General features: G+C 42.4%; 1 protein-coding gene across 3 annotated transcripts in view; it reads left to right on the top strand.

Moving 5' to 3' along the window:
- CDK15 (cyclin dependent kinase 15) overlaps positions 1-26,353 on the top strand; it is a 225,456-nt gene that overhangs the window by 87,631 nt on the left and 111,472 nt on the right. For all 3 annotated transcript variants that reach the window (XM_089670519.1, XM_089670521.1, XM_089670524.1), the window contains 2 exons: positions 3,022-3,115; positions 21,004-21,067. In XM_089670519.1, the coding sequence (XP_089526645.1) occupies positions 3,022-3,115; positions 21,004-21,067 (158 nt within the window). The remainder of the gene's footprint in view (positions 1-3,021; positions 3,116-21,003; positions 21,068-26,353) is intronic.

The raw sequence follows: 26,353 nt of genomic DNA, 5'->3' as shown, positions 1-26,353 counted from the left end.
TCTCAGCTGTTCCATGGCCAGGTGTGTGTTATTCCCTCATTATCCCAATTACAATGAGCAGATAAAAGGTCCAGAGTTCATTTCAAGTGTGCTATTTGCATTTGGAATCTGTTGCTGTCAACTCTCAAGATGAGTTCCAAAGAGCTGTCACTATCAGTAACCGTAGCTTGGCATTGCATGCCATTATTAAGCTTATGATCTACCAGAACCCTCAGATCCTTCTCCACCATTGATTCCCCCAGTTGTACTCCCCCTAGTATGTATGATGCATGCATATTCGTAGCCCCCAAGTGCATAACCTTACATTTATCAACATTAAACCTCATTTACCACATAGTTGCCCAATTACACAGTGCATTGAGGTCGGCTTGTAAGTTGAAGACATCCTGTAAGGACGTTATTCCACTGCACAGCTTGGTGTCATCTGCAAAGACTGAAATTGTATTTTTAATCCCAGATCCTATGTTTATAAATATATTAAGTAAGGGTCCCAACACTGAACCTTGGGTTACACCACTGACAATCCTAGACCATTCAGAGTATGAATCATTAACCACTACTCTCTGAATACGATCTTTTAGCCAGTTTTCTATCCATTTATATAAGTATTTTTCTAAGCCTTTAGACTTCCACAAATCTGATGGAAAGGGTTACCACCTCAGTGTTTAAATCAACAAAGTGCAGCCCATCACCAGCTCTCAGACGAACACTCACCAGCTGGAATTGCCCCCCCAAAAAAGGAAATTGGGCATAAACAGCATGAAACATGGATATGGAAGTATGGATGTATTACAGTATCTCCCACCTCAGCTCCTGCTCTGAATAGCTTACACCTCAGGACTACAGTTAGCCAATCATGAGTATCCCAAATGTAATAAAAGTCACATACTGTAACTTATTCCAATAAAATCAACACACTCCCTTTATTAAAAGTATGCACACACGTAAAACCAGCTTGCCAGGATCTCTGCAGAACTCCCCAACACTTTTCCTTTAAGATGACTGGTGTACAATATTTCTACACTGGTAGAAAAAGTCTAAGTAAACATCTTCTGAAGCTTTTCACACTAAGACCAAATAGAAAGCCATCTGTGGCTGCCCAGAAACAGATCTTTATCTCAATTATCTTCAGTTCTGATGGCTGAGTGGAGAGTTAAAGAGAGATGGACATATAAGAGGCCATCTTAAAGCCGGAGGGTTGCGGAATTCTGTGGTGCTCTTCGTGCCATATTCCAGCTTACAAGGTGGTGTCCAGTCTGGAAGGAGTGCTGATGGTAGCACAGAGTACGTAAAGATCCCACAAGGGGACACAAGTTTTATATAACTTAGCATTTTTATGTAGGTCATATTCATTGGCACAACTGCTGGAAGGGAAGCATTGAGTAGTGTAGGAGTGGTAGTGTGTACAAAAGTGATGAAAAATTCAACAGGTACACAGCAAGTTTTTCAAGAGAGACGTTTTTTTGAAAATATTTTGTATTGATTTTGAGATTTCAAAACAAATGGTGTCATATTATAATAATTTTAGTATTTATTAGATAAAGTGCTACACTGTTTGTTTGCCTAGGTTGCATTTTACGTGTAGGACATGAAATTCATGGTAAATTAGAACACAACACGTTTCAAAATACAGTATATTGCCTGCTTCCCCCTTTTGAGTACTTTTTTTGTGGGGACCTTCTAAATGTAACTAAAACACAGTCGAGTAAACACAGTTCTGGTTTCAATGTCGCCTTATCCCTTTGTCTTTGTTCTGTGATTTCCCACACATCTTTGTGTTTGGAATTGCATAATTCATATACTGAATCTGGATTATTGTCAAAGAGCTCAGCTCTGCTCTCTGAGTCTGCCATATTTATGTCTGTATTGGAGCTCTCTCTCTGTCATACCTATGTGCAAACTTGTAAACTGTCTTTATCACTGTATGTGTCCTAACTTCTGTCTTTGTGTGGCCATCATTACTGGGACAGGAAGTAAGAGAAAACTTCCCAGTGGCAATAAATCGTTCCAGAAGTTCTGAGCTGTGTGACATAGGTTAGCTATGTGGTTGGACAGAATTTCCCCCTTCCTCCATGGTCGTCCGACAAGGCAACTAGCAAGGAGGCGACTGCATTATTAGCCAGCACTTATCTCCAGCTTTAACCACTTTCCTGAGGGAAGTGCCAGCAAGAGGAATGCAGGGGTACGGTAGCTGACTCCCCCCCTTGCATTCCTTTTGCCATCTCTTGTCTCAGGCAAATATTTGGTGCCAGAGATACGCCACGGCTATCAATGCAACCATATTCTTGCTAGCTATTTGTTGGCTGGCTGAGGAGAAAAGGGGCATTCTGTCTGGCCCTCTACAAGATCTAGGAAGATGCGAAAAAAAATACTACATGTACTTTGTCCCCCTGGGAACATTGTAATAAAAAAAAAAATTAAAAAAGGAAATTCTTATTTTAATAAAATCCAGAAATTTCTCAATATAAGGTAACAATATAATTTTTCGCAAAAGCTCTAAATTTTATCATTAAAAGGCCATTATTGTGCTTCAGTCCAGTAACTTTGCCTAGGCTGAGATGATGCCAGCAGTCTACTGTAAGCGGGAGGAAGCATTGCCCAAGATCTTTCTCCCCTAATGATCAGATGTAGCAAGTTACAAGGTGAGAGGCTGCAGCAGGGGCATATTTGTGAACACGGACAAATCTGCACAGGCAGCAGGATTTACTATGCAGCCTGTGCAGTTGACTGTGTCATCTCCGAGTCACTATCTATGTCCATGAAGTAGATAGTGACCCTGGATGATGTGGGAACAAAGATGGCGTCATTTATATGGAGAGGAAAGTAGGTGAAGGCATTGTCAGAGAGAGTACTGGAAGTGTTTCACTTACACATTACACAGCATGCATGCACTTAACATGGAAAAAATATCTCTGAAGATGAGTTCACTTTAATATCGGGGGGTGCAAATCCTAATATTAAGACATCTAAGTCCTGGAAGTGTAAACTTTTAAAAACATAGTGTTTTCCATTGTTTTTTAGGGGCGCAGGTTGCATATTTATAGAAATGCTTCAGGGATACCCAGCATTCTCTGGGGTGTCAGATGCCTTTGAACAACTGGAGAAAATCTGGTCGGTAAGTTTCCAAAATTTCTTTCAAGTGCTTTAAAAGCCATAATTGTGGCAAAAACCTGCAACTTCTTTTTTGCATTTGCAAATTGCATTGGAGTTATTTATGTGCAGTTGCTGATATTGTTGTACTGCCCCTGATGATCTGCCTGTATAGTGCTAGAAGAGCAAACCAAAGTGGAGGGGCTAAAATGTATTGGGGGTAAAATGTGTGCTAGTCCTTGCCTGCTCAACATCCAGTCAGGATGCTGGTTCTTCTGCAAAGGGACATCAGGGTGGGATGGGTGAGAAGCACCTCATGCAAAGAGGTATACTACTTGATAATTAAGATACAATTTATTTTGGTAGTCACCTAAAAATAGAACCAATGTGTTTCAAATAGGACACCCCAATTTCAACTCTCAATTGTTTCATCCTGTTTCTTTAAAATTCTGTGTACGTTTAGTCCTTCCTACTATCACCTGCCGGCCCTTTGAGAGTCAAATTGCCAGGAGGCAGGCATTTTGATCAATCCAGAGATCCTCATCTGAATTCTATCCCTTTATGCCTGTGTCTACAATTCATTCTGCTCACTCAATATCTCCATCCATCCATTCAGATGCATCCATTGTACCCATCCATTCAGATGCACTGAGAGTAGAGTGTAAGTGATATGTAATGAGCCAGAGTGAAAGAGCACAACCCAGCAACCCTTTAGACCAGCATGTTCCTCCTTGCTGGCCGCTCAGTAGTGCAGACTTTATCTGTGCTGTGTTAATCAGTTGCTTGATTACTGTTCCAGAAACAAGTGTGAGAATGTAATCAAACAACTGTTGGGCAGACTGCATAGCTAAAGTCTACACCATCTAGTGGCCATTTTCTCCCTAGAACGTGTATGTCTAAAGGGTGCCCAGGAATGTGTTATTTCATGTTTACAATCGGCAAGAAGCTGATGTACCAGCCCCCTTTCTGGCTTATGAAGAGCTACTACTAAAAAAAATGGTAGCTCCAACTACATGAATGAAATGAGGACATGCACACATTTTCAAAGTAAGAAAAAATATTTTGACAATACTAATACAGAACTTTGAGTCAGTGATTAATGCTCTTTATACAGTAGTTAATGTAACAAATGTGACTTTAGTACTCACTTATCTACCAAGTCAGTTGGATGTTTGTAACTCTTTCCTCACCCACCACACACCAATGTAAATTGTGTATGAGACTGTTGAAGCTGGTTATAATGTTTAAAAAAACACATTGAAGTGTGGTTCTTTCAACCTTCATCAAACAGTATCATATTAGCAAATCTTTACAAACAAGTGCTCCGGAGTGTTCATTTTATGTACTACTTCTGACAGCTTCCATGTGTAGGCACATGTGTAGAAATATTTCTAAACTTTAGATTACAATACAAAAACTGTCATTTGACAAATTCTGTGGGTGCTGTGTGATGATATTCCCAAAAAATGAAATATAGCAAAGATAAGTATGAAAATTCTATACATTTTTTTTGGTTGTTGGAAAAATAAAAAAGGTTTGTATCTATCATTTGCATGAAGTGGTTCATTGTCAGTTAACTCAGTTTACATTTCACTCACCATTGGGTAGTCTCACTAAGATGATTCAGGATTTACACTAGGAGGAGCTAGAACAGGCAAGCCCAACCATGTTGACCAGATTTTATACTTATAAGGACACCTCCTGTGTTAGTATCAGTCTTTTTTCCTTTCCAAAAGTGAGTTGATTGAGGGTTTCCACTGGTCAAACATGGGTTATATGTGAGACAATCATCTTTGGGAAATTTGTTTACAGGCAATAAATAATGTTCTAGTCAGGGATGATTGATTATGATCTGGGAATGTTTTCAGGCAATACAGTGCCTTGAAAAAGTGCTTGTACCACTTGAAATGTTCCACATTTTGTCATGTTACAACCAAAAATGTAAATTTTATTGGGATTTTATGTGATAGACCAACATAAAGTGGCACATAATTGTGAAGTGGAAGGAAAATGATAAACAGTTTTAAAAATTTTTTACAAATTAATATCTGAAAAGTGTGGCGTGCATTTGCATTCAGCCCCCCGAGTCAATACTTTGTTGAACCACCTTTCGCAGCAATTAAACCTGCAAGTCTTTTTGAGGATGTATCTACCAGCTTTGCCCATCTAGAGAGTGAAATGTTTGCCCATTCTTCTTTGCAAAACAGCTCAAGCTCTGTCAGATTGGACAGAGAGGGGTTTATTTACTAAAGCTGGAGAGTCCAAAATCAGACTCCCTTCTGCATAGAAACCAATCAGCTTCTAACCCAGGGGTGGGCAAATTTTTTGACTTGAGGGCCGCAATGGGTTCATATATTGGACCCGGGGGCCGGACCAAGAGTAGATGAATGATGTGTATGTGTCATCCATAGTAAGTATAGTAATATTCCCCCATAGTAAGCATAGTAATTAATCCCCCATATAGTAATTCATCCCCCATATAGTAATTCATCCCCCATGGTAATTCATCCCCCATATAGTAATTCATCCCCCATATAGTAATTCATCCCCCATAGTAATTCATCCACCATATAGTAATTCATCCCCCATATAGTAATTCATCCCCCATAGTAATTCATCCCCCATATAGTAATTCATCCCCCATATAGTAATTCACCCCCCATAGTAATTCACCCCCATAGTAATTCATCCCCCATAGTAATTCATCCCCCATATAGTAATTCATCCCCCATAGTAATTCATCCCCCATATAGTAATTCATCCCCCATATAGTAATTAATCCCCCATATAGTAATTCATCCCCCATAGTAATTCATCCCCCATATAGTAATTCATCCCCCATATAGTAATTAATCCCCCATATAGTAATTCATCCCCCATATAGTAATTAATCCCCCATATAGTAATTCATCCCCCATAGTAATTCATCCCCCATATAGTAATTCATCCCCCATAGTAATTCATCCCCCATATAGTAATTCATCCCCCATATAGTAATTAATCCCCCATATAGTAATTCATCCCCCATATAGTAATTCATCCCCCCCTATAGTAATTCATTCCCCATATTAAGTCCCCAAGTCCCCCCTATAGTAATTCACCCCCCATATTAATTCATCCCCCATATTAAGCCCCCAAGTCCCCCCTGTGTCAATTGACTTACCTTTGCTCCGCGCGTTACTCTCACCGTGTTCCCACGCCGTTCTGCTGTAGCATGAAAATCTGTCTCCTATGAGGATCTGTCCCCCTCGACGTATCTGCGCATGTGCAAGTTTCAGGCATTAGCAGCCGATCGGCGATCTCCGGCACATGCGCAGATACGTCGAGGGGGACAGATCCTCATAGGACACAGATTTTCATGCTACCCTGGTCTTCAGGGCGGACTGTGAGAGGAGCCTAGCTCCGCGGGCCGGATTAAAAGGTCCGCCGGGCCGTATACGGCCCGCAGTCCGTAGTTTGCCCATTGCTGTTCTAACCTCAGCTTGTTCAATGAAGCTTTGGCAATGAAACCTGGAAGCTGATTGGTTTCTATGCAGAAGGGAGTCTGATTTTGGACTCTCCAGCTTTAGTAAATAAACTCCAGAGTGTCTGGACCTTGACTGGGCCATTCTAACACATGGACATGCTTTGATCTAAACCATTCCATTGTAGCTCTGGCTGTATGTTTAGGTTCGCTGTCCTGTTGGAAGGTGAACCTTTACCCCAGTCTCAAGTCTTTTGTAGACTAACAGATTTTCTTCTAAGATTGCCCTGTATTTGGCTCCATCCATCTTCCCTTCAACTCTGAGCAGCTTCCCTGTCCCTGCTGAAGATAAGCATACAACATAATGTTGCCACCACCATGTTTCACGTTGGGGATGATGTGTTCAGGGTGATGTGCAGTGTTAGTTTTCCACCACAAATAGAGCTTTGCTTTTAGGTCAAAAAGTTCAGTTTTGGTCTCATTTGACCAGAACACCTTCTTCCACATGTTTGCTGTGTCCCCCACATGGCTTCTCACGAACTACAAACGAGACTTCTTATGGCTTTCTTTCAAAAATGGCTTTCTTCTTGCTACTCTTCCATAAAGGTCAGATTTGTGGAGTGCATGACTAATAGTTGTCCTGTGGACAGATTCTCCCACCTGAGCTGTGGATCTCTGCAGCTCCTCCAGAGTTACCATGGGCCTCTTAGCTGCTTCTCTGATTAATGCTCTCCTTGCCCGGCCTGTCAGTTTAGGTGGACAGTCATGTCTCGGTAGGTTTGCAGTTGTGCCATACTTTTTCCATTTTCGGATGATGGATTGAACAGTGCTCCGTGAGATGTTCAAAGCTTGGGATATTTTTTTATAACCTAACCCTGCTTTAAACTTCTTCACAACTTTATCCCCGACCTGTCTGGAGTGTTCCTTGGACTTCATGGTGCTGTTTGTTCACTAATGTTCTCTAACAAACCTCTGAGAGCTTCACAGAACAGCTGTATTTATAGTGAGAATAAATTACACAAAGGTGGACTCTATTTACTAAGTAGGTGACTTCCGAAGGCAATTGGTTCCACTAGATTTTAGTTAGGGGTATCAGAGAAAAGGGGGCTGAATACAAATGCAAATCCATACTTTTCAGATATTTATTTGCAAAAATTTATGAAAGCAATTTATCATTTTCCTTCCACTTCACAATTATGTGCCACTTTGTGTTGGTCTATCACATAAAATCCCAATAAAATACATTTACGTTTTTGGTTGTAACATGACAAAATGTGAAAAATGTCAGGGGGTATAAATAACTTTTCAAGGCACTGTATGCCTGAGATATCTTTTTGATTCAACTTCTAAGGAGACGGAGAACAGTTAGCTAGTAACTTGAAATCTATCTTCCAAATACCTACAATGTTTTGGACATCTCCACATCCTATGAATTAGAGTTGCTGTGTCCCTAGAATATCTTGTACGAATGGGAGGGGGTGTATGTCCCTACTTAAATATCTTCAGTGGAGAAAAGTAAGTTCTATGACTGATAAATAATTGAGTGATCTTCTGAGATGGAGATAATGTCAGGGATCTCGGGCTTCGCCTCTGTGCGCGAATCTGCGCATGCGCGGATCGCCCAGGCACATCAATATGCGGGCATTAGGACCTGGGCATCTGCGGTGGCAATTGCGGCCGCACATGCGCACTCGTGCACGCGGGCGCGCGCCTGGCACCAGTGACGGTGCAGGGCGCGCTATTTAAACGGGCCAGGCAATGTCCTCATTGCCGCAAGGTCTTGTTCCTGTAGTGCGTTCCTTGTTGCCGACCCTGCCTGTTCTGATCCATGCTGACCTACTCCTGCTCTGACCCCTGGCTCGTCCCTGACCATTCCTCTGCCTGTCGTTACTATTATTTGGACCCTCTGTTACTGAACCCTGCGTGTGACCTGACTACTCTTTGTCTGCTGCTTGGTACCGCACCTGTCCCCACTGTTACCGACCCAGCTAGTCTGACCATGCTCACTCCTGGCAGTCATCCCCCCATCCCCCTTGGACCTGGACCTGTCAGCCCCTTCAGAGCAGGCTCATCCCGGGCACATACCCTCAGCGGGACCCCTCTAACATAGTTGGGTGCACCCAGGGGTCGCGACCTGGTTCCAGTCTTGCACCAAGTCCATCCCCACCATCAGGGGCTCTGGTGAAAAGGCAGACTGGGACTTAGACTCCGTGTCCTGGGGAATCCCGTTCTGTGGACCACTAGAGATCCTGTTGGGCGGAGCCTGACAGATAAGGAGGTTAAAGGAATAGCTTCCAAAGTATACTGTACATCCATTTACTCACATAGTGTCCAGGTTCCTTCTCCATTCTGCCTTACCAGTGATGGCCAGTCTACGCTGACAAGCTGTGAATAAAGGTTCATATATGTTGGCAATTAGGTATTTCTGGTTTCTCCCACTTAAGCCTATAATGGGAAGTGAGAGTAGAAAAGAGGAGTACTACACCTTTGTGTTTGGTGCTGCAACTTTATATAGAAAAAAAAGCATGTCTGGGCAAGGAGAACTTCTCTTGTAGGTTTGAAAAGACAATATCCGTACTCTGAAACACTTGTTACAAAGATGTCAACTCTGCAACCTGCCATCTTTCAAAGCCAGCAAGGTTAGTAAGTTCTGGTAGGGATGTATTGGGGTTGATCTGCTATAACTGAAGAGTGCACAATCTGGTCCAGCTGTGCATGGTAGCCAATCGGCTTCTAACTTCAGCTTGTTCACTTACATTTTTTAGAAAAAACTGGATGCTAATTCTATACATAGCTGCGCCCGATTTTCCACTCTCCAGTTTTAGTAAATAACCCCATTATCTCTTATAGGCATGTCCTGAGAAAACCCTGTGAATCAACATCCTAGCCTCTCATACTTACTGGATCAGTGTCATGGTTGGGTAAACAGCACCATTCTGACATTTTGCTTGTTACAAATATTTAGTAAATAGCAACAAAGGTGTCTGGCTGCAGACTGAAGCTCCACTCTTGACAGGAAACGTGACCACCATTCCAATTTTTTTTCTAATGAACTTTACTGTAAAAAACAACAAATGGCTGTAGACTGGAGCTCCACTCTCGATCGGAAAAATGTGACCTCCACTCAAAGGTTTTTTTTTTAAAGAAAAAGGTAAAAAATGTGCGTTTATTTTTTTTTGTTTCTGGAGACTCTAAAGTATGGTACCAGTGGTCAGCAGATCGTTGGTGCCATGCAGGTCTCCTGCAGACCTGTCGGTGTATCTGTGTGCCCATACATCATACGGGGAAGTGGATATTCACTGACAGAATAAATGAACTACCACAGTGCTCCGCTTAATTGAGAACTACAAGCCAACATCTGCAAAGATTGTTGGAACTTGTAGTGTTTTCATTTACAGAATACTGTAAATGAATGATGCTGCTGGGCTGGCAGAGCCCCACACAGTTGTGTTTCTTTTAAATTGTGACAGCTAGCAGGGGAAAAAGATCCCCCACTAGCTGTAACAATGGGGGATCGGGGGGGGGGTTTGTTCGTAATATGTTACACCCTGAATATGTGTGGGACATGTAAGATGTTACGAAAGGTGATTGTATCCTTAAATGAACTTTAACCACTTCCCGCCCGGCCCATGTCTATAAACTGCCAGAAGTGAGCTGACTTTTCTAAACATCACCCGCATTCACTGTCTGTGTGCGCTCCCTGGGAGCATTATCCGGTGCCCACTGTGTCCGGAGGACACTGATCGCTGTACTGCACCTCTGTGTAAGGTCCCGATTCATGTGATCACTGATTGGCCAATCAGTGATCACATGAGCAGTAGTAAACAAGATGTCACTTCCTGACATCATTGCTTACTACTTGTGAAATCTGTGAATGATCAGAGGTCACATGGTACAAGGCTATTCACAACAGCCTTGTACTATGTGACAAGCTGTGACCAATCACAGCTCACACAGTATTTCTCACTGGCTGCAGGAATGCAGCCAGAGAGAAATAGAAATTATTGCTTTTACATCCTTTATGGGTGTAAAAGCAATCAGTGTAAACAAAGAAAAAAAAAATCTTCATCATCCCCTACTATGGTGACACTGTACTGCTAGGGTGACAGTCAGTAAAAAAGCAAAAAAAACATAAAATGTAAAAAAAAAAATTTGTTTACATTTATAATTTTTGGTTAAACTAATTTGGGTTATTTTTCTTTTACTAAAAAGATAGCTGAATACATTTTGGCCAAGATTTATGAAGGATTATTTATTTGCAAAATTCTATAAGAAAAACACTTTTTTTTTCAAAAGTTTTAGACTTTCATTTATATAGCAAACAATTAAAATCCCAGTGGTGAATAAATACTGCCAAAATAAAGTTTTATCTGTCTCAAAAAAATGCTAAAAAAGTCACATGGGTACAGTGTTGCATGACCGCGCAATTGTCATTCAAAGTGTGATATCACTGAAAGCCTGGACAGGAAGGGGGTGAAAGTGTCCAGACTTGAAGTGGTTAATGTAACACAACCAATAGACACAACTTGAGTTAGTGGAGTTCACATGTTTCCTGTCTAGCGTGGAGCTCCAGTAGCTCCAGTCTGAAGCCAGATACCTTTGCATGCAAGCATTGATCAGACAGCAGTAAAGGCGTTCATTTTCTGAAAAATGTAAGGGGGCGCTGATGGGGCTTTTATTACTGTAATTCAAAGTGTTCTCATCACTGTTAGAATTAAACTTTTTTCCCTGTTTCCAGATCACAGCTCAATGTGAGCTGCTGTGATAGGGAGATCGGAGCTTTTGAAGGCACAATGATTGCTGCGCTGGGCTCCCGCAGCAATCATTGTGCTGTAAGATCCCAATTTGGGGGTGCACAATTTTCACGCTTTAACGCGAGTCGTGCCTAGGACAACCTATTCACTTCAATTGGCAGCCCTATGCACGGCAAATACCCCAAAGTAGTTCCAGAACCTTTTTGGTTGTGGCGTTATTTCAGTGCTTGTTTTGGCACATTTGTTGCCCGTTTTGTCCCGCAGCTAAACACGTGTTTGCTACCTTTGCTTAGGGTTCCATTAACAATTAATGGCACCGCAAGCATGACCCATGATTGCAGAGTGTTTCCGAGACAAGCTGCAAAATGCACAATTTTGTGTGTTTTGCGTTGTGTTTAAAAAACACGCAAGTGTGAATGGGGCCTAGGTGAGACACAACTCTGGATGAACAAGCATTGGAGGCACATCAGTACGCATCATTGTCAGTATGGGGGGAAGGGAAATGTTAAATGTATTGGCAGGTATAAATACAAATAACAAATTGAAGCCAAACTCAAGTTCACACTTTATAATCAGTCACAGAAACATTTTCTTTCCTTTTGGGATAAAGGTTTTACACAAAAAAATAAAAGCTGATCATTTTACCAGAGGGTTTGTGCTTTTGAAAATAAAAACAGACTTGCTCGCTGGATCTCAAGATGAACATGAAAAAAAGCAAGCCTAAAAAAGGAGCAGCCATCACATCTAAGATTTATAAGATGCAATAGAATAAATGTTTGCTTGTAGACTTAATATTGCTTTAATGGATTGAAGTGCTCATAAAGTGGCTGGAGACTTGTCAGAGTTTAACACATGGAAAGTTTTTAGTGGTAAAGGAAACATTTATCCCATGTCTATCAGAACTTGTTTAACATTTCTAGAAATGCACGATCTACACCTAGAAAGTGATAGCGGGGGTTCTTAATGTATCTGCATGTAACATCATTTTACATCTTTTATTCATTGCCTGACCTTTCCTAGGCTTTCCCCACTCAGCCTGCAGAAGGCCCCACTTCACAGGGTGTATGCTTTGATCACAGTGCTGCAAGTTAAAAAAGGAACATTTATCATTCAAATTTTGTCTTTCAAGAATTACCGAGCTTGTCAATCAATGTATAAATACAATTTCTTATGAAGTTGGATCTTTATCGCTCTTTTTCCTTTTATATAAGACACAGACTTCACAAAAAAGGGGGGACAAATATTCTTTACTGCAGATTTTATACATACAGCATTATGGTGACAACACAATCTGCCTGAACATCAGAGCTTGTTTATATTAGATGTGTTGTGCAAACTTTTCCAGTACAGGCAAAATAAATGGGTACATACACTTGAAATTTGCTATTCAAGCCAGTTAAAATGGAGTCTTTAACATGTAGAATACCTATAAGGCATGCCAGCATAGCGTGTGTTAGGCTAATGTAATGCAGAGCCCAATTCCTAGGTCAGGAACTATAATTGGCTGAGTTTTCTTCTGTCTATAGTACTAGTTTTGAATGGGATTAATGTGCCACAGTTTGACATGAATAGACGAGTTTCACAAGAAATACTGCCTATGAACTTGACAGGCAATGTTAAATTTGCTTTGCATCATGGCCACTGCAAATTAATTGTGGTTTTCGAAATGTGTACATACCCCACCGCCTGCATTTTGGGATTTAGGTGAGTTTATGGTGGTAAAACTGTGGCTCAACTGACTGTTTTTACTACCCCCTGGCTGCCCTTATAAAAGGGCCGTAATACGTACATTTTGGTGTGATTGAGCTCTGTTCCAGGATTCATATCTCTTGGTCTGGAAAGTGATGCAATTATTTAATTAGAAAAAAATATGAAAATATGAAAAAAGTCCCTCTGTCCCTCTTTACTCCTCATTTGTCCCTTATTTTGGTCTGAACTATCTAGTTGTATATAAAATGCACTATTTAGCTTTAAAAAAGTGTTTCACAGTGCTAAACCGTTCACCAAGTTCCTAAATTGTTGCATCTGTAAATTATAAAAGCCAGTGTAAAGGAACAGTAGTGGCATAAAAAAAGCACTTTAACAAAAATTTTTTTTTTGTATAATTCTCCTTTAAGGGGGGTGTTTCCTATGCCTACCTACATTTGCTAATAGGTGTTCCTCATTCCCATCTCAAAAAGTTGGAAGGTATGGTGTACAGCAAGTGAAACACAAAATTCACACAAGGATGGCAAAACCGGGCCTTGTGTGGGATTATATCAAGCTGTTTATGTATTGCTGGAAGATTAGCTCATATGAACATGCAATGACCATTTAGCCACATCCCTGCCACCCTAAAGCAGATATACTGCTGCAGGGGTGCGCAAAATCATGTATATATATTACCGAGGATCTCCAACAGGGAGGAAGGCTGCTTTGTTACTAACAGTCCTCTTCCCTGTCGGCTTGGGCACACTGCTTTGCATGGCTGTGCACAGCACAGCCATCCAAAGCAGTGTGCTTACAGTGAGCAACCAACACACCGCCCCCCAGTAAAACACTTCTGGCACACATTTAACCCTTTTATCACCCCTCATGTTAACCCCTTCCTGCCCAGTGTCAGTACAGTGTCAGTGGTTTTTTTTTAGCACTGATCACTGTATTGGTGTCACTGGGGATGTCAGTGACACCAAGTCAGTTCCCCCCAGTGTCATAATGCCCGCCATAGTCCCATTAAAAGTCGCTGATCGCTGCCATTACTAGTAAAAAACCCCCCAAAATTCTAGTATATATACCGCCATTTGTACACGCTATAACGTTCACGTAAACCAATTAATTTAAATGTATTGGGATTTGTTTTTAGCAAAGACATGTAGCAGAATACATTTTGGTCTACATTTATGATGAAATTTTAAATTTTGTTACTGGACATGTTTAATAGCAAAAAAGTCAAAAATATTGTCGGTCTTTTTTTTTATAGCGCAAAAAAAAACAAACAAACACACAGGCGATCAAATTCCACCAAAAGAAAGCTCAATTCGTAGGAAAAAAAGGACTTAAATTTCATTTGTGTGCAGTGTTGCATCCTGGCACCCTGGCCTGGTCAGGAAGGGGGGTAAATCCTTAGGAGGGCAAATGGTTAAAGAGAGTGAGTTTCACACTGAAGTGGTATTCAGAGAGGAATATAAAAGTATTTGGTCTTCTGGGTACCAGTTGTCTTGAGCCACTGATTTTCAATCACTTCTGAAGGTTTTGTACGGTTACCATTTCACTGCAACTCATTACAGTTCACTTTTGGTGGAGAATCAGTTTCTCAACTCTAGCATCCAGTCACCTAACCTCTCCCCCTATTATAGTATATAGCCCCTAAACGTATGGAGAGCCTAACCCCTTAAAGTGGTTGTAAGCTCTTACATATACCCAATGAGATGACACACAGAGATTAAACAGATCCTCCTACATAAGTTGTACCTTTATCTGCAGCCCTCTCCTCTCTGCAGCTGTTCAAAGTGCTGCATTTCTAAAGCTTGTCTGAGAGTTCAGAAAAAGGGGGGTGGGGAACAGAAGTTACACTCTGTAGAGCTCAGTGAGGAGAGCTCTAAGAGCTGATTGGTGGGACGGAACCCCCCCCCCCCCCCCCCCACACACACACACACACACACACACACACACAGCTCACAGGAACAGAGCTGAAGCTGTCAATCTGCTGGAGGTCCCGCCCTCGTCACCATTTTGTTTTGGTGTCAGGAAAACTTGTCAGACGTTGATAACAGCCGAACTAAGCAGCAGAGAGACATGACACTTAGGGGTGTATTTACTAAAGCTGGAGAGTACAAAATCAGGCTCACTTCTACATAGAAACCAATCAGCTTCCAGGTTTTATTGCTGAGCTTAATTGAACAAGCTAGAAGCTGATTGGGTTTTATGCAGAAGTGAGAATGATTTTGCACCCTCCAGCTTTAGTAAATGAACCCCTTAGAAACAAGTACACACTATAGAGAAGTGTTTCTCAACCTGTTTTCAGTCAAGGCACCCTTTAAAATTATAGAAAGTCTCAAGACATCCTTTAAAATTATGGACATTTTCAAGACACTCCATTCTAAAATGTAAAAAACTATTTGAATAGTTTTATATGGCACAGCAACATCCATACATGTAGGACAGCCAATGATAGAGGTGATTTATTCTTCCAAAGCAAATACACTTTTGCACACTGGAACTGATTAGTATTTCAATGTTTCTCTTCTCCCTCAGTTTTTTTCCATCACTCAGGTAATGGGACCCCAGCACTGATGGAGATGGGCAGGGGAGGGTCAAGCAAGGATGCTGTGCAGGCAAAAAAAAAACACCCTCCATATCAACCAATGATGTCATTGGTTGTTAGGAAACCAGAAACTAAAAGGTCATAATGGTGCATAAATCAAATCCTCGGGTTTTGTGTAACTAAAAGGCTTGTTCCACCCACTGGCTTGTATACAAATGTTGGGCAATTTTTAGACCCTAAAAGGAACCTCAAGGCACCCCAGAGTCCCTGGGCACCCTGGTTGGAGAAGTTTGCTGTAAAAGATTATGCTTTGTCTGAGGTTTGCAATAACTTTAAACAAGTCCTAACACAAAATAACTTCTGATATAAAAAGATCTACAATGAAAGAATAATTTGCACACAAAGGCAAGCTAATATTTTACTTCTTCAGAAGTGGCATGTTGGTGTGGTATGTTGATTCCTCCCTTTTATGCTTATATATGGTGTGTGGGAATGCTGGACAGATATTAATCCAGGTGGGGTTGTTTTGTTGTGAAACGTGTTGGAATTGTTGGGGTCCCCTGTGTGTACTATGGCCCTAGCTTGCTGAACAATCTGTGAGTGTATGATAAGCACCTAGTAAAGAACGTTGTACAACTTGATGGTTTACTTAAGTTCCAAAGTCTGGAATAATAATATACAGCTAACATGTTTTGAGGGAATGTGGCTTGTCCTTTCTTCAGGGCCAATATAAAAAGATATCATCATACAGTGGTTATAGTCGCATACATGCTAAGGTATAAAACCAAGGTTGAGGTGTTAAGCGTACTGTATATACGATTCTGACTCAGTGTTGGAGTTATAAATAACAAGTTAGATGCTAAAAATTGAAAATGCAACAAAAGTGAAGGATAATTAAACATGACCACTTAATAGGTTACAATGGCATCACTATGGAAGTGACAGAGGGGTGACCAGAGGGGTGACATTAGGCCCGGCCCTGTGGGCAGCAACCACCGGGCCACATTTATAAGGACAGCCACATCCTGTACAGGGAAGCCTACTGCCACGTTCAGTATCCCTAGGAGCAGTTGGTTGCTAAGGCTGCACACAGAACACCTGACAGCCCGGCAGCCAATAGAAAACTTCCTCAGGTTGCACAGAAAAATGGGCAGTGGCATACTGTCATTGGCAGCAGCACAAGCAATGGAGAGTGTGGGACAATCTAGAGCTCCACCCACATGCATCTCCATGGATGCAGCAGAGCCAGCAGGCCGGTCACAAGATGGAGAATCTGACAGATGCGCAAACCTGAGAGAGTGGGAGACAGACAGAGACATGGAGAGGTATATGAGAGTGATATAGAGGAGGACTGAGAGACATGGAGGAGGACTTGAAGACAAGTAGAGGTAAATGAGATGGATATGGAGGAGGACTGAGAGACATGGAGGGGTATATGAGAGGGATATAAAGGGAGGACTGAGAGACATAGAGGAGGACTGAGACACAAGGAGAGGTATGTGAGAGGGATATAGAGGAGGACTGAAAGACATGGAGGAAGACTGAGAGACAAGGAGAGGTATATGAGACGGATGTGGAGGAGGCCAGAGACAAGGAGAGGTAAATGAGGGGGATATGGAGGAGGACTGAGAGACATGGAGGAGGACTGAGAGACAAGGAAAGATAAATGAGATGGATATGGAGGAGGACTGAGAGACAATGAGAGGTAAATGAGAGGGATATGGAGGAGGACTGAGAGACATGGAGGAGGACTGAGAGACAAGGAAAGATAAATGAGATGCATATATGGAGGAGGACTGAGAGACAATGAGAGGTAAATGAGAGGGATATGGGGGAGGACTGAGAGACATGGAGAAGGACTGAGAGACAATGAGAGGTAAATGAGATGGATATGGAGGAGGACTGGGAGACAAGGAAAGGTAAATGAGATGGATATGGAGGGCTATATGAGAGGGATATGAAGGGAGGACTGAAAGACATGGAGGGGTATATGAGAGGGATATGAAGGGAGGACTGAGAGACATGGAGGAGGACTGAGACACAAGGAGAGGTATATGAGAGGGATATAGAGGAGGACTGAAAGACATGGAGGAAAACTGAGAGACAAGGAGAGGTATATGAGACGGATGTGGAGGAGGACAGAGACAAGGAGAGGTAAATGAGGGGGATATGGAGGAGGACTGAGAGACATGGAGGAGGACTGAGAGACAAGGAAAGATAAATGAGATGGATATGGAGGAGGACTGAGAGACAATGAGAGGTAAATGAGGGGGATATGGAGGAGGACTGAGAGATATGGAGGAGGACTGAGAGAAAAGGAAAGATAAATGAGATGGATATGGAGGAGGACTGAGAGACAATGAGAGGTAAATGAGAGGGATATGTAGGAGGACTGAGAGACATGGAGGAGGACTGAGAGACAATGAGAGGTAAATGAGATGGATATGGAGGAGGACTGAGAGACAATGAGAGGTAAATGAGAGGGACATGGAGGGGGACTGAGAGACATGGAGGGGTATATGAGAGGGATATGAAGGGAGGACTGAGAGACATGGAGGAGGACTGAGACACAAGGAGAGGTATGTGAGAGGGATATAGAGGAGGACTGAAAGACATGGAGGAAGACTGAGAGACAAGGAGAGGTATATGAGATGGATGTGGAGGAGGACAGAGACAAGGAGAGGTAAATGAGGGGGATATGGGGGAGGACTGAGAGACATGGAGGAGGACTGAGAGACAAGGAAAGATAAATGAGATGGATATGGAGGAGGACTGAGAGACAATGAGAGGTAAATGAGAGGGATATGGAGGAGGACTGAGAGACATGGAGGAGGACTGAGAGACAAGGAAAGATAAATGAGATGCATATATGGAGGAGGACTGAGAGACAATGAGAGGTAAATGAGAGGGATATGGAGGAGGACTGAGAGACATGGAGGAGGACTGAGAGACAATGAGAGGTAAATGAGATGGATATGGAGGAGAACTGGGAGACAAGGAAAGGTAAATGAGATGGATATGGAGGGCTATATGAGAGGGATATGAAGGGAGGACTGAAAGACATGGAGGGGTATATGAGAGGGATATAAAGGGAGGACTGAGAGACATGGAGGAGGACTGAGACACAAGGAGAGGTATATGAGAGGGATATAGAGGAGGACTGAAAGACATGGAGGAAAACTGAGAGACAAGGAGAGGTATATGAGACGGATGTGGAGGAGGACAGAGACAAGGAGAGGTAAATGAGGGGGATATGGAGGAGGACTGAGAGACATGGAGGAGGACTGAGAGACAAGGGAAGATAAATGAGATGGATATGGAGGAGGACTGAGAGACAATGAGAGGTAAATGAGGGGGATATGGAGGAGGACTGAGAGATATGGAGGAGGACTGAGAGAAAAGGAAAGATAAATGAGATGGATATGGAGGAGGACTGAGAGACAATGAGAGGTAAATGAGAGGGATATGTAGGAGGACTGAGAGACATGGAGGAGGACTGAGAGACAATGAGAGGTAAATGAGATGGATATGGAGGAGGACTGAGAGACAATGAGAGGTAAATGAGAGGGACATGGAGGGGGACTGAGAGACATGGAGGGGTATATGAGAGGGATATGAAGGGAGGACTGAGAGACATGGAGGAGGACTGAGACACAAGGAGAGGTATGTGAGAGGGATATAGAGGAGGACTGAAAGACATGGAGGAAGACTGAGAGACAAGGAGAGGTATATGAGATGGATGTGGAGGAGGACAGAGACAAGGAGAGGTAAATGAGGGGGATATGGGGGAGGACTGAGAGACATGGAGGAGGACTGAGAGACAAGGAAAGATAAATGAGATGGATATGGAGGAGGACTGAGAGACAATGAGAGGTAAATGAGAGGGATATGGAGGAGGACTGAGAGACATGGAGGAGGACTGAGAGACAAGGAAAGATAAATGAGATGCATATATGGAGGAGGACTGAGAGACAATGAGAGGTAAATGAGAGGGATATGTAGGAGGACTGAGAGACATGGAGGAGGACTGAGAGACAATGAGAGGTAAATGAGATGGATATGGAGGAGGACTGAGAGACAATGAGAGGTAAATGAGAGGGACATGGAGGGGGACTGAGAGACATGGAGGAAAACTGAGAGACAAGGAGAGGTATATGAGACGGATGTGGAGGAGGACAGAGACAAGGAGAGGTAAATGAGGGGGATATGGAGGAGGACTGAGAGACATGGAGGAGGACTGAGAGACAAGGAAAGATAAATGAGATGGATATGGAGGAGGACTGAGAGACAATGAGAGGTAAATGAGGGGGATATGGAGGAGGACTGAGGGACATGGAGGAGGACTGAGAGACAAGGAAAGATAAATGAGATGGATATGGAGGAGGACTGAGAGACAATGAGAGGTAAATGAGAGGGATATGGAGGAGGACTGAGAGACATGGAGGAGGACTGACAGACAATGAGAGGTAAATGAGATGGATATGGAGGAGGACTGAGAGACAAGGAGAGGTAAATGAGATGGATATGGAGGGGTATATGAGTGGGATATGAAGGGAGGACTGAAAGACATGGAGGAGGACTGAGAGACAAGGAGAGGTATATGAGATGGATGTGGAGGAGGACTGAGAGACCTGGAGGAGGACTGAGAGACAAGGAGAGGTATATGAGAGGGATGTGGAGCCGAAATGAGAGACAAGGAGAGGTATATGAGAGGGATATAGAGGAGGACTGAAAGACATGGAGGAAGACTGAGACAAAGAGAGGCAAATGAGAGGGATATGGAGGACTGAGAGACAAGGAGAGGTATAAGAGATGGATGTGGAGGAGGACTGAGAGACATGGAGGAAGACTGAGAGACAAGGAGAGGTAAATGAGAGGGATATGGAGGAGGACAGAGAGACAAGGGGAGGTATATGAGATGGATTTGGAGGAGGACTGAGAGACATGGAGGACTGAGAGACAAGGAGAGGTATATGTGAAGGAGGACTGAGAGACATGGAGGGGTACTGTGGGCACTGTGGTAGGCTTGGGGGGGGGAGACACACCGATGTGCTAGCCTGCTCAGTGCCCTACTGCCTGTCCTGCTGTCACTCCACAGCATCAGGACAAAGTGTTATATGGGACAGAATTATTGGGGGGTGACACCATGTTTTACAGCACCAGGTGACACCAACCCTGGTGACCCCACTGATTAGGTTAAAAGTAAACATGAACATCCATAAATTATTGTAGGTGCAGAGGTCTGCTGTTAAGCTAAGGATATGTTTTTTTTTTAAGATCAATTTCCAAAACTGTAACAAAAATAGGAAAGAGAGATACGATGCTCGGGGGTTGCTATGATTTTAGCTTCTCATATGAATGCACAAGGTTCAAGCCACCGCCTCCATTAGCTTTGGTTACACTAAAAACAGCTGTTGATACATGTATGTTCCAAATATTACATTTTGTTACAGGTAATAGGAACTCCGAGAGAGGACACATGGCCTGGAGTAACTCAACTTCCTAACTACAAGACAGGTAAGCAAATAACATTTAATTATTATGAACACAGAACACAGCATTGGGTGTATTTATAACACATTTGCTATGTGAATGCCTTATGCCTTTGCACAGCCATCACGAATAATCACTTTGTGTATAACATGTTTATTTCCTATTATCATCAGCTCCATCTATTGGTATTTTTTTGACTGAGGTATTTCAAGAAAACCTCTTGGCCAGAATAGGATAGAGCTGACTATAAAAGTAAATGATAATATTATACACACAATATTGTGTAAGTGAATATTCACGATGGCTTTTTTTTTTATTAAACAAACCCCCAACTCCATGTAATACAGTTAGATGTTCTTGCTAAACAACATAAATTCTGCCCATACATATATTATGGTATACACAATAGGCTGAACTGATTATTGTTATGTTATCATAATAGGCATCTAATTATGGATTAGGTTAGCATATACTGTAGCTAAGCAAGGGATTCCAAGCACTGTTGGAATCTTTTAAATTTATAAACTTTAAATATTGTGTTATAACATGGCAGCGTTAGAAGCAGCAATACAGTTTTAAATTATTAATGACAATCACTGTCAATGCCAGCCTATGTGAACCAGTTCTGTCTTGCTGTATCTTTTGAATCATATAGAATCGTTCATTGACTTTCTTAAAATGTGCATGTAGTTTTAGTAGCAACTCTAATACTGTCAAATAGGAGGGTATGGAAGCCAGACAATATGTTTGACTTTTTTGTTATTAAAGATTTTATTGTATTTAAATGTTATGTCTTAAGCCTATTTCTGTCTTATGTGCTGTCGTGCAATGTTCTATGTGTCAGGCTGAGCTGTAATAAGAGAGGGAACATGACATAGACAGCTAAGTGGATGAAAAGTTACTTTATTAGATGGCATTGATGTTGGCATGCTGATGGGAGTAATTTTAGCTTTTAAACTATAATACCCAGATCTCAAAATCCATTTGCTGATAATTTTATACATAATAAAAATAATTTCTTTCAACATTTAAAGTGTAAAGCCTCACATTCAGTGCCAGATTTATAAGGGGCAAAAGGAGCAATTGCCCCAAGCCCCCCTGCCAAGGGGGCACCAGACTTCATTTTGTAATAAAAATGTAATAATTAGAAAACTTGTTTTATTATTTTTAAAAAATTAACAAAGGGGGTGTGTGATTGTCAGGATATGGAATAGTTAAGTCTGACTTCAGAGGCAAAGAAAGGAATGATGGGTTCTGCCAGATGTTTTTCATTTCAACTTCTCATTTTATTTTACTAATTGAGATGTTTGTTTTAATATGACTGTTTAGCAGAATTTATTGCCTTGTTTGAGAGACAAGTGGATGGAACAAGGGAAAGGTTTAAAAAAAAATGTTGGAAAGTGCCAGGCAACAGCCCCAACCTCATTGTGTGGGGGTGAAGTTAATGACAAGCATCGATTTATCTCAGTGCGATACATGGGAGAGAAGGTCACTCCCCTGCTTTATCCTGATTGGGTCAAGGGGCGTATCCAACACTTCGTGATCTCGAATAAGGTAAAACTTTGTTAGGAAGTTTAGCCCAAAATTATGAGATTGGTTAGATTAGGGACAGGCATGGGCCTGGATCAGAATTCAGCTAGAATGCCATAGCAGAGCATCGGCAGACTGTAGAGGACCTTCCTTCCTTATGTGTCTTGCACCAAGTGTAGTAGTGAACTCCTTGCTGAGGGGCCCCCGAACATGAAGTGCCCCAGGCCCCCCAAGGTCTAAATCTGGCACTGCTCACAATGAACTCTTATTTGCTTTATTTGGTCTGTTAAATATACAATTGACATAGCTGTGTTATATCTGTTTGATAGGAGCAAAAAAAAAAAAATCATGTTTTTGATCCTGCCAAAAATTCAATACACTCTCAAGTTCCTGTGCACTCTGCCTCATTGAATTCCCAAGCAGAATTATCAGTCCCTATTCACCCTTAAGCTAGAGACCACCACCTTTATGCTATGGATAGGAGGGGCTGTTATGTAGCCTAAACCAGGAGCAAGCAGCCTAAGGTATCCATACTGCTTTTCCATAGAGTAAAATGAGCCTTGTAACCTAGAACATGAAATGTTGCTTGAAATAGTCTAAAAAAAGAAAACTAATGTTCTAAGGATGAGTAATTTGCAATATATAAACATTTTGTTTTTGGAATTGGGAACAATTTAACCTCTATATACAGGGTTTCCTGAATATACATTGGCCTGTTGCCTAAATCCCATAATAGAAGAAATGAATGCTTAAAGGTCCTTTACTGGTGTATGCTGGAGCAATGCCTATATAAGTTTTTTTCATGCTACCCAAAACATTTATAGATTAAAACATATTCTCCCTGCATGCTCTTTTTATATAGGCTTTTTAGCTTATGATGTGCTCTCTCTATAAAAAACCCATCATGTCCTGTCACAACAAACATTGCAGGTCACATGATGAACTCACCATGTATTCAGAGATGAAACCGTGCAACCTGCAGGCAATGCACAGCAACACATCTTCCCAGGAGTACACAGTAATGAGCCACAAAACACAAGCACTTTTGAAGTTTCTACAATGCAAGCTTATTTCTTGACATATACAGGATTAACAATTATACAGATACTAAAATGTTTCAGCCAATTGTAGCCTTAGTTGTAGCTAAGATAGATGGAAGCACCTTTTCTAATATTTCCACCCTCCTATCAAAGTAGGCAAGACAAGGATAATGGTAATACCTGAACTGGATCCCAAAATAACATGTCTAAAAGCATGAACACTTCTAAAAACTGCTTACCAGACACAAAATACAGACAACATTGCATGTAAACATCTTTTTTGTTGTCATTAAGATGGTGCAATCGTTCGTGTCCAATCAGATCTGTATACATCAACTTTTGAATTTTAGCACCAAGAACATGTAGAGATCTGCTGTCTGTCTGTATTTGTAAATAATTATGCTGCTTACCACATACAGTAAATAATTATGCATAGCACTTCCTATCTCTGGGTTGTTGGGTTGGAAACCCCAGAAAGAGAAACTGAAGAGAAAGAAAGTCAGAAACACATGTCATGTCCATGGAAGAGCTGTTGCTGAATCCAGACCAGAAGCAGGGATTATTTGGAAAATGCTTTTATGTTTACTATTGTTTCCCATATCTGTGGGAGTTTTTATCTAAAGACTGGTGACAGAAGTACATTTGACCCCTTGTTTTTATCTTACATGCACTATATCCAATCACTAAGTCTGTGATACAGTGTTCATGTGTAGTTGTCACCTTGCTGTATGTTGGTAGGTGAACCTGTTTATTGCAATATAATTTATATGCAGCTTTTTCAGTTAAGCTTGTGCTTTCTGGTCTCAGATTCTATAGTTTTGGTTCAGGGCACAATAACCAGCATAGGCTAGAGCCAGGTTAGGCATCACACGGCACACAGGTAGTTAGAGATCTGGTTGCATGGCAGATTAGAAGCTACAAGAGACTAGGAAGCAGAGTACATAGGTTGACCCTGAGTTTTAGTATCACGCCTTGCTTTCTTCTTGTGAGAAGCTACATTCTAGGATAGTTGGACAATGGTTGGAGGATCTCCCTAACATCACTGATTCTGTGTTCAGGTCTTTGACACCAAGATGAACATAGTATCTTGATCAACCTCAGGGGCCCCTGCAAATGGGCTTTGCTGCAACATTTATCTGGTGGTATCTCTATTAAAAATGATACCTACCCATGTATATGTGCACAATTCCAACAGGACTCTTGTTAGGCTTCTTTGCTGATATTATCTAGTTGTACATTGGATGTGTGACAAACTAGGAGCGCAGAGAGAGAGCACATAGAGACAGAATGCATGGAACCAGACGTGCGGGCGTTTATTGGTTTTTTTTTTTCGGGGAACCCACAATTGAACAGCTAGTCCACAGAACAAGACACAGCGATGCAGTAGGGTTCTCAGGGTGACAATATGGGGCAGCAGGGGATCAATAGTCTACCGGGTTCAATAGGCCAGAGCGGCAGGGCACCGCAGGGGTTGGAGTCCGCTGGCAAGGGTTTCGGGTAGAAAGTCCACACAGGGCAGAGAAATCCAGGTACAGTGGGGTTAACTCACTCACCAGCTACCAGATCGGGGTACCATTAAAGTCCACACAGGCAAATCCGGGCACAGCAGGGTTAAAGTCCACACAGCAGAGAGCTCCATAGCAGGCTCGCAGTAGAGGAGGCTAGTGAGAGGGAGGGGGGGTCAGTGGGGGGTCTGGCCACAGCTCAGACCTTGCTCACACCGGCAGGGGAAGCAACCAGGAGCCACACGACCGGGGGTCCGCTCTGACATTAAATATGGAGCTGGGTGCATTCTTGTTGTCGTGGTAACCCAAGACTTGGCATCAGGTTACTATGGCAATGGGCCCCTTCCACGCCATCCCCGCACAGGGAGTGTGTCCTTTGTCTCTGGCAGGCACGGAGCACAGGAGAGCGGGATCTCGCCGTGCCCGTGGAGGGGGGTGACAGGAGGGGAGCCTGCAAGTGGCGAATCTGCATACAAGCACAGCAGGGGAGCAGACTTTCTGGTGCTCGGCCAGAGGAGCAGGGTGCCGCCTCGGCAGGGGGGCAGATTGCTGGCGGCAGCAGAGTGAAGGATGCTGGGGGTGGGGGGTAGCAAGCAGGAACTGGGGGATGGCAGGGAGACTAGCTCTGTTGCAGGATGTACAGTTGCAAGAAAAAGTATGTGAACCCCTTGGGATTACGTGGAGTTTTGCTTGAATTGGGCATAAAATGTGCTCTGAGCGTCATCTAGGTCACAACAATAAAAGACCACAGTCTGCTGAACATGATACTACACAAACATTAGATGTTGCCATGGTTTAATTGCACATAACATGTAAACATTCACAGTGCAGGGAGGAAAAAGTATGTGAACCTTTGGACTTAATAACTGGTTGACCCTCCTTTGGCAGCAATAACCTCAACCAAACGTTTCCTGTAGTTGCAGATCAGACCTGCACAACGATCTGGAGTAATTTTGGACCACTCCTCTTCACAAAACTGTTTCAGTGTAGCAATATTCTTAGGATGTCTGGTGTGAATCCCTCTCTTAAGGTCATGCCACAGCATTTCAATCGGGTTGAGGTCAGGACTCTGACTGGGCCACTCCAGAAGGCGTATTCTGTACTGTTGCAGCCATTGTTTTGTTGAATTACTTGTATGCTTTGGGTCATTGTCCTGTTGCATCACCCATCCTCTGCGGAGCTTCAGTTGGCAGACAGATGGTTGTACATTTTCCTGCAAAATGTCTTGATAAACT

This window comes from Staurois parvus, unplaced genomic scaffold, assembly GCF_062004578.1.
Source record: "Staurois parvus isolate SC_StPar_1 unplaced genomic scaffold, SC_StPar_1.0 ptg000011l, whole genome shotgun sequence".
In the NCBI taxonomy this organism is placed as follows: Eukaryota; Metazoa; Chordata; class Amphibia; order Anura; family Ranidae; genus Staurois; species Staurois parvus.
The sequence above is the reverse complement of the archived record's forward strand: the minus strand, read 5'-3'. Positions and strand labels throughout refer to the sequence as shown.